The following is a 9939-nucleotide window of genomic DNA, read 5'->3' as shown; positions in this document are numbered from 1 at the left end:
TGACACACACACACGCTCACACACACACTTAGAGAGTGTATGAGTATTTGTCTAATACACCACTCTCTTTGTTGCCTTTGGCAACAAAACCAATATCCTACATATCAAGGGGAATGAAAACCTCACAAGTGAAAACAGTGAAACGGCAGGATTCCTTCATTGTTTGCTTACATGAAATAAAACATTACATTTCTAAATAACCAGACACGCATCATAGTATTTATTGACATTTATTTAAATCATCTTTTTTACAGTATGAAATTGTAACAGTTACAATTATTACATTTTCTGCCAAATAAAATACAAGAAATATTTGTAAATTAATGCATTCTGGACATATACTGCAAGTAAAATACAGAATATTTTATTCACACAGACAAAACAGCATCGTCCCAGATACTTCAATACCACAATAACCCAACTAGCATAACTCGGCAGGTAGCGTTAGCTGTTTTAATTTAAGACAACACACACTTTTACTGTCCTTCACAGTAGATACGGCTTTGGCAGGGAGGCTGGATTGGAAATATGTGTGTAAGCATTACAGCAGTGTAAAGTGTATGTGTGTGTGTGTTATGTCCTTAAAAGAAGTCCATCCCTTGCCTTCTGTCCCTCTCTCATCCTCCCCCTCCCTCCTCCTTCCCTCCCGCCTGTTCTCATTGTCCTTACCTGCTATCCCGCTCCTCGCCACGCTGCTGATGTTCCCGCAGTCGGGACTGAATCCAGCGGCCATGTCACCTGAGCGACAGCCGCTGCATACTAACGAGGAGCCGAGGGGAGGGGAGGGCTTGAATCTGCTCTGTTCTGGCAGGAAACGCCCCCTCCACTTCACTCCCCCTGCACCTTTCTTCTTCCTCGTCCTCCTCATCACTGTGGAAGAACAGAGAAATTGGGGGGCTGTAAAAGGCGAAGTATGGAAGAAAAACAAGAAGAAGAAGGGACAAATAAGGCGAGAAGAGAGGAGTAATGGTGAGATGAGAGAGAGAGAGAGAGAGAGGGAGGTTGGAGAGGAAAGCAGAGCAAGGCCTGGTAGGGAGCGGGGTGTTAAGGGAAACATCCATCACTGTTTTAAGTGACTGCAGTGGGACGGAGCTGAGTAAAAGGTCGTCTGGTCTCGTTCTGTGCACAGTGGGCACCTGGGCAGAGCAGAGCAGCTTCCAAATGACTCCAGGCTAATTATCTCGCGCAGGCCGTCTGTTACAGCAGTCTGACACTTTTACTGACTCACTCCACTACTGCAAGTGCGCAAGCAAAACAAGGCAGCCACACACCCAAACACTATCCTCCACTGTTGTCTACTAACAAAATGGATCACACAGAAAAAAGACTTTAGTTGTTTTGTTGCAAGTTGTAATGAGTCTTACCTTTGAGCACGGAGAAAGACAGACAATTGCCAGGGCTCCTAGACAAGAAGAGATAATGACAGCAATTTAGAATGAGTGAGGGAAAATGGAGAATGCAGGAGGGTTGACCATGCTTACTGCCTGTACGTGGAGGGGAAAACCCTCCACGTACAGGCAGTAAGCATGGTCAAAACATGAAACTGTGAGCAAAATACAGCAGAATGTATCTGTAAAACACCAGCTCTTTGTGGTGGAATATCAATGACGATCAAAGTAAACACGCTGTTATTATCCGAGTGTCCACCTGCACAGGAGCTCAACGGATGCACTCGAGGACACACAAGGAATTTGTGGCCGTGACCTGTTTATGGGACACAAAGCAAACCAGCAGAATGTGACTAGGCCGGCTGAACATGTGTGTATGTGTGTGTGTCTGCAAGGCTTCCAGTGTGAAGTTTTATTTCTACGCAGAAGTCTACTCAAAAATCTTTAAATCTTTGGTTCACAAAATAACTGACTGCAGCCCTAATGCAGCATCTATGTCAACTCTGATTGGTCATCTCTGCCAAAGTTAAAACAGTTCTACTGTCTGGTGGCTGAAGGGTTAAAAGCTTTTGCCTGTGGCGACAATGCTAGGCCAGCTATAGGTCACATTCAAGTCCCAGCCAGTGGATAGTCAACCTGCAAGACAGAGCATAATTATCCCAGCCAGTTACAGTTCAATAACTCCATCCAGCTGCTAGCCAGATACCAGGTTTCCCTGGCAACGCCTCCGAAGTGAATCGCAGATCAGAGAGAGAATGGGAGATAAGACCGGACCCATGGAGGGAGCGGGGCAGGGAGGACCGAAGGGGGAAACACCCTCTAATACTGTGGTCCTTTGGACAATATGAACACACATGAGTAATGCTGACACACACACACATACACACACACGCATATGCACACACACACACACACACACACACACACACACACACACACACACACACCAGGTCTGAGTAGGCTGTGCTGAGACCTCTGGCCTGCCAGGCCGTCAGTCTGCTCCCTCTGAGCTTTGTTGTTTGGTTTTCAATCATCAGCCCACTTTCCAGACTCCTGCTCTGCGCCCACAGGCCCACCGTGAAAATCCTCCAGTCTCAGTGCAGCTTCACTGTCCTTTCAACACACACCCCCACCTCCCACAGCACTTACTGTAATCTGAAAAAAGTTAATGGAGTTTATCTCTCATCCCTGTCGCCCAGAGAATAATAGAGAAACTTTTGTGCTTTCGATGCACAGGGATAATTACATTACGAGTGGCACTACAATTCATACCCTTGATTGAATTAAAAACAAAATTGAATTGGCTTTAGTGCAGATTTAAAGGGGGGGAGCTTAGTGTATAAAATGTGTGTCTCCATATTTTTATGTGTGTATGGTGTCATGGGCACGTGTGTGTGTGTGTGTGTTCAGGTGACTGTCTGGCCTCCTGCCGCAGTGTCTGGAAACTCAGACGTCCCCCAGCCCTGCCCCCCTCCATTCCACGCTGCTCCTCTATCAGGAATACCTGACACCCCCCCACCACCACCACCTGCACCTCCTCCCCCACCCCGCTGCGATAAGAGATCCACTGAACACTAAGCTGCTTCACTAGACAACACAAGCTGACAATCAATGCAAATAATAAAAAAAAAAAACTCTAATTCACTAAATCCATCTGATTTCCATGTCAGCTCGAGCCCAAATCCAAATGTGGGGGATAAATGTTAATCTGTCCTTATTACTTTTATCTGGGAGCGATGTGGCGGCGCAGTGTGTTACATGACCACCTCTGAACAATGGAGTGTAATCTCTTGCACACACTCGGGTCCATCAGCTGGAGCCTTTGGTTTATCTACACCTATTCAAGGTCTGAATCAATCTTTCCTGCAGAAACTTGAAGACGAGATGAGTATCGAAACCACACCGTGAATGTTGTTTATTTAGGACAAAAGCATTTGACGCCATATTATATTATTTCTATTTTGCTATGTTTAGTGAATTGTGCACAAAATGGATTTTCTTTCATGAATTCAGTGTCTATGCAGAAATTCTCAATCAGATGTATTCGTCTCAATTGTCACTGATTTATCATTTTTATTTCAGAAAAACAGTTGGGTGACTGGGTGTAAATACAGTAAATAAATGCTTTTCAAAAAATCTAATATCGCATTCTGCTGTTCAGTAATTTGACCTTGACAACCACTTCAGTATTTACTATGACTGCATCTTAGTATATCAAAATAAAAGATATACTTTAAAAAGAATATTTCTATAATCAACAAGCTCAGCTCTTATTTTAAACAAACCCATTCTAATGTCAAATATATTCACATTTCATACACATCAGTAATTCATAGCCGACAGGCCTTAATTAAATGAAGCAGGTTTATAATTCAGCGTTTCCTCTAAAAGAACATTAGGAGCTCAATCCAGTAGAAATGCAAACATAAAAGTTAACTTTAACATTAACCCGTTACATAAACATAATGCGCAAAAGGTCAAACATGCACAAGTGAATTAAATTGCCTTTTTACCAAGTCAATAAAAGAGCAGTATTTACAGAGAAAGCTTTTGCAGAATGTCCCTAAAGGAGATTTTCCCTATTCCCTGTTGTGTCAGAGGCAGTGTAATGTTTAGACGGCACAAAAAAAAATGTACTTGCTCACTGAGAACTAGTTTGACTTTGAACAAAGTTTGTATTCCCCATTCAGCGGAGTTACAAACTAGCCGGGAGCTGATTTTTACGGGGTGATATTTATTGGATCCTTGGCGGATTGCTCTGAGCGTGCTGCTTTGTTACTGTTGGGGGAGCGGTGAGGATTTCATCAGTGGGCTCGGGTGCTGCCAGACTTTGCTGCGTGTCAGACAGACCCTAATAAAACTGTCTGGCTGTTTTGTGGGCACCAGCTCCGCTCTGGCTGTGCTGCGTCTGACTGCTCAGCACTTGTCGCACTGTGCCTGGCTGTTTGGTATTCATGGGGCATGGCACTCCTTCAGCTGTTGCTGGGGGCTCTGTGGCATAGGCACAGACTGATTAGTTGGCATCGGCATTGTTCACTATGAAACCAAATGGGGAGACGGGCAGAAAAAAAACATAATTAGGGAGAGAGGGAGACTGGAGACTGGGAGAGAGATGGAGAGGAGGGTATTAGAGAGAAAATCAATTGTTTTGAACTGCATTCCTAATATGGGTAATTTAGCAGAAATTAGGTTTTCAGAAAAGCATGCTGCCTTGGGAAAAATTGAAAGTTTAAAAACCAGGTCAAGCTGTAATTGTGAATGGAGTCACACCTTTGAATAGCATAAAGGAAAAGAACTATTTTTTCTAGCAGGCCTAATTTATTGTAATTGCACTTCTATAGTCGTGTTCATAAGAGACCAGTCCAATATTTTCATTTTCTTTTCAGTGTTCAATCTTGTCTTTTTGCCAGCCTGTCTTGCTGAATTACAATGTCTCTGTGAGTCGTCGTACGCCTCCAGTTTAAATCGATTTAGACCATTAACCAATTTGGTTGTGAGATATCATGACAATGGCAAATTTTGACAAAAATGATCAAATTAAGAAAGCAACAAAATTCCTGTGAAACTGATTAAACATTTAAATGTGTGCTGATTGATTTTTATGTACCATACTGAAGGATGTCGGTCTGCTGTTCTCTGATCTTAACACAGTCAGCAACTTGATGTATAAAAAGACCTCGCTGTCTAATGTCACTGACATTATGTTTCTTTAATCATAAGCAATGATGCATGTGACATTTTTTAAGCCTTTCGTTTACTATTAAAAATTAATTTGTTTTGAAAACAAATAACTGCTCTTTAATTGTGATAATTCAATTTTAATAAACTACATATTTTGCTTTTGTGTCTGGGGATTTCAATCATTTATAGATTAGAGGGTAAAAACTTGAAACTAGCTTTTTAAAATTACTCTACTTCTGAGGGAATTCTCATTAGATGTAAATTCCTATTGATTTTGGATTTTTAACTGTAAAATATTCTATCACTTTCTGATAGCAGGCTGAGAAATGTTGGATATCATGAAGCAGTTATTAGAAAATTAAAAAATGAGTAAAAAAAGAAATGAGGAGTAAATAAATGAGTTAGCTGCTGGCAAAGGAATAAGTTAGCAGACTGCTATAAACAAAACTATAAAAGGTGTGTATTAGAATCTTCAGTTTTACAATGTGGAAAACAGCAGCGGCAGATGTGGCTTTAGTCTCATTCTGCTCCTGTAGTGTCTCAGTGAAGTGATCAAATTCGGAGCGACTGCCTGGTAATGGAGGATCACATATATTGGCTGGGTCTCTGCAATGCTGTGCTGTGGTGCTGACAGGGGTTAATCAACACAAGTCTGGGGTGTGGTAGTTTGGAGTGGTTGGTGTCCTGTCATTTCTAATCAGATCATGTGTTAGTCGAATGGCATTCAAACAAAGATGTTGACACAAAGAGAGATTACAGTGCCGCTTGACGACACAGTGCAGCGTAGACGTGTGTTTCGGTTTTATAGCACTGCGATCGTGAAAGCCGCTTTTGATGATTTTTTCGAAAAACAAAAAATTTTTTGTTTTAACGAACATGCACAATCCTACATATACATTTCCATCAGGGCTACAGCTTACTTACATTATCGAAATGATATGACGGAGGAGCTGATCGAACGGGACCCGACAAACCTTTATTGTACTCAACTACTTCCTTTTCATTTTTCGACTCTTCTTTCTTTCTCTATCTCTTCCCTACCATAGATACATTTTTAATGGTAAATCAGTTGGTGCTTCATTCCGACTCCACCCTTGGAACATTCGGTAGAAAGTCGATTGTGCCCTCCGCCCGCGTCCCAAGAGCCTAACCCGTGATTTTTTATCAAGAGAGCTCACAAGTTAGGGTCTCAGGGAGCAGGTGAAGTACGACAGAGTCTACTGAGGAGCCGCAGTCAGCTGCAGGGCACTGAGAGGCACTGACACCTTTCCCTCTCTCTCTCCCTCACACACACATACACACACACATCTCAACCACTGCCACTTAAAAGTACCCGATTTCTGCCCAATGGTACCCACACAAAGGGTCTGTCTTTTATGAGGCACGGGATGCATTCAAAAAACAAAACAGCTGTGTGCCCGGACAGAGAAAAACGTTACCATGTTCCTCCTTCCCTCCACTGCAGCAGATAACTTATTTTGCTCAGAAGGTTCAGCTTGTTCCTGTGCACACAAAGAAATGCAAATGTAGAAAAAAATTCAGACAAATGCTTACACGCATTAAATACCACAAGACATCAAATAACATCAGCGGCAGCAAAAGAGAACAGAGATGACAAAGGAAGACAAAGAGGTAAATTTGTTGGACAAATTCTCTTCATCGCAGCACCCAGACAGAAGCAGAAGCAGAGGCTCAGACAAACAGACGAGCCTGCACTGCCTGCTCTGTGCTAACTAGCCTTTGTGCTGGAAAAGGAAAAGCCCCCCAGCCAAGCAGCCAGACTCGCCTCTTTGTCCTAAAGAGCGTCGACTGATCATCAGTCTACAATTCTCTCTTCCAGGATGGCTGGACCCGGACCAGTCTGTTGGATTGTCAGTCGGTCCGTTTGCAGTGACTGATGGATGCAGAGAGCCACCTAGCAGCCTCAGCCCCTGGCTTTCCATCACAGGGGCAAGCATGATAGTGTACGCTCAGATATCGAGTGAAAGCATCGAGGCTCTGCACTGTGGCTGCTTAGCATTGATGAGAACACAGGTAAAACTCCGACACCCTCGACGCCAGACCCTACCACCTATTGCTGAACTCTGGCGCCATGGCGGCAAGCTTGGCACGCAATAAGTTGTCAGCGTCAGGAAGCAACAAGCTTCAGTCAGACATAAAACAGCTTCAGTTGAACTAAAAAAAAGCTTCAGGCACAGTTGGAACCAAAGAATCCACACGTGAATTGCCATAAAATGCCAAACTGCAGTAAATATTAACAAAGTAATATTGAAAACATTCCCATGTCATTTTTGCCTGTCATGTACCCAAACACACCACCATCTGCCCCCACCCCCTCCACCCCGTCCCCCCATCCTGCCACCCACCTCACAACTCCTCCCCCTCAGACAAAAAAAAAAAAAAAGAATCGGATAGATGTCTCTGACTGTCTCCTTCTCTCTGGGGAACGCCAGGCAAAGTGGAGGCTTCCGGAAATGAATGCTCCGCGCCACCCGACGCGTTGCCTCGCACGCTCACTCTTCTGTCTGCCACCAACTACGCCTTTTGTTATCCGCCTCTGAGCTGAGGATGAGGAAGAACAGAGGGAAAAAAGGGCAGCGGTAAAAGAAGGGAGAAAAGGGGGTGAAAGAAAAGATGGAGGGGAGGGGGGGTGAAGCCGAGGTGTCCGCGGGAAGCTGCAGCCAGACGCAGGTCAGTGAGGTGGGACGCCTGTAAAACTCCCCTCTCACCCACCCCCCCCACCCCCCAGCACAGAGCATTGCTCCATCCCAGCGCTTGCATTGTCAGCTCCATCTCAGCATCTTAACCCCCACCACCACCACCACTCCTCCTCCTCCTCTTCCTCCTCCCTGCTCCAGACACTGGGACATCAGCCATGTCGTGACACTGTCATCTACACCCTCTACTTTTATTTTTCCACCTCTCCCTCCTTCCTCTATCGTCACAGGTCCAACACGATGTGCTGCCATAACCGAAAAAAAAAAAAAATAGCCAAAAACATTTGCTTCCTCCAGCTGCCGCCGCCGCCACCGCCGCAACCCGCCACCTTTCACTCACCCACCCCCCTCCCCCATTTGACCCTTCCACCCCAAGCCCTGCCTCTCCAGCATCTATTGCCCTCTACCACTATCTCCACACCCCCAACCCCCACCCATCCCCTCCCATCACACCAGGTCTGTACCTGTCTGCTTGTCTCGCTTGTCTGTTACTCCCTGTCTGCAGCTGCTTGCCCAAAGTGAGATACTGCAGCAGGAGTCTGCAGCGACAGCCCTCGCTCTTTCTCTCCCCCTCTCTCTCTCTCACACACCCTCCATCCAGCCTTTGCTGGTGAACACGTTCCTCCCTGTGCTGATCAATTTCTTCTCTTTTCCAGCGGCGCACAGACACACACACACACACACACACATACACACATACATACACACACTGCAGAGAACTGGTTGGCTATGGCGGAGGATGCACTGTAGCGATCCAACTGTCTTGTAACATAAATGCGGCTTGCACTCTTACATGCAAACACTAATCAACAGATATAGCCTGTGACACAAAACTGAGCGCAAACAGTCATCTAAGACAGATGACACACAAACAGGGACACACACACAGACAGAACTGGCAGCACATGCAAGTCCGACTGCAAACAAACTAACACGTCCCATCAAAAAAGATGGAGATACCCAACACAGCTTGAACAGAGAAGCAAGACATGGGACATAGAGTAACACACAGACGCACGCACACACACACACACACACAAAACAGACAGTGATGTGGTCAGTGCGGGCATGAACACAAACAGTCACTGTCACAATATTGTGACCGAGGCTTGAAACCAGCAAGCAGCAGCGTAAGGCACACGACAGTCCGAGTTAGAGGGGAATGCATATTGTGTCAAGGAATTTCTCCATCACTGGAAACTAGTCTTTTATTTTCTGTTTGTCAAAAAGCGCATTTTTAATAATGATTTTAAGGCTTAACATTTGCAGAAGTGCATATTTATAAAGTGTCTTCCTGTAAACTACGTACATGTGAAAACATACATCTCTGTCAGCAGAAATACACCGAGGGCCTTCACATACAGAAAGCATGTCACCATACTGCCAGCTGAATATTCATATATACATACATGTACATTTACTAAATATAATATGCAGTTGAGCTCTGTAAACACAATGTAAGGATGAACTGTTTAAACTTGCATCTGAAGATTTCCAAACGATCCTGCAGAAGCAAAAATCATAAAAAGGTAAGTGAAGTATGTTTATTTCAAAGTTAATTTCTTTTCAGGCTTACATTTTTTTTTCTTCAGATGTACATTACCAAAGGACTGTCATTTGGAGGTTTTAATATGTAACAACTGCTCCACTACAGGACAGCAAAAAATCTGTTTCCAAGAGGCTTTTACAAAACTGTAAATATGATAAATATTTTTATTTTTGTAGTACGGGATATTATAAATAAAGAATACCATTAAAAGAATAAGCGTCTTTTTCTCATTCTCTGCGTGAGATCTGCCCTTGACAGCTTGTTCTAATCTCAGAGCTTAATCACCTTCAACACCCTGGATAAATTAGGGTTATGACCCTGTGTGACATAGAGGGGACAGGGAGAGAGATCTGCAAATGTTATCATTGATTGATTATGCCCTTTAATTCAAATGGAAAACAGCAGCTTTTCAACTTGGCTCCAACACAGAAAAAGACTGAACTGGAAAATGTCACTTCATCAACGACAGCAAATGGGTCGGTACCTTTCTATCCTACAGAAACATACAGAAACAGGGCAAGCCAAAACGCTAAAGAGGTGTAGAATCCCGCAGCCAATGTCAAAACCGTGGCCAGGTTGAAGTCTATGGGGGATGGTGGGTCTT

The 9939-nt window shown here is 44.1% G+C and overlaps 1 protein-coding gene across 5 annotated transcripts in view; it reads right to left on the bottom strand.

The window, feature by feature from the left end:
- Window positions 1–249: 249 nt before the first annotated feature.
- The window catches only part of LOC311269436 (uncharacterized protein), a 57675-nt gene continuing 47985 nt past the window's right edge, over window positions 250–9939 (bottom strand). For all 5 annotated transcript variants that reach the window (XR_014624092.1, XR_014624093.1, XR_014624094.1 and 2 more), the window contains 2 exons: window positions 1365–1402; window positions 250–870 (listed from right to left, as the gene is read on the bottom strand). Coding sequence is in view for 2 of the 5 variants with exons in the window: in XM_084373575.1 (XP_084229701.1) it covers window positions 542–870; window positions 1365–1402 (367 nt within the window). In the remaining 3 variants the exon portion in view is untranslated. The remainder of the gene's footprint in view (window positions 871–1364; window positions 1403–9939) is intronic.

The sequence above is a fragment of the Pagrus pagrus genome, assembly GCF_965226575.1.
Source record: "Pagrus pagrus genome assembly, chromosome: 14".
Taxonomy (NCBI): domain Eukaryota; kingdom Metazoa; phylum Chordata; class Actinopteri; order Spariformes; family Sparidae; genus Pagrus; species Pagrus pagrus.
The sequence above is the reverse complement of the archived record's forward strand: the minus strand, read 5'-3'. Positions and strand labels throughout refer to the sequence as shown.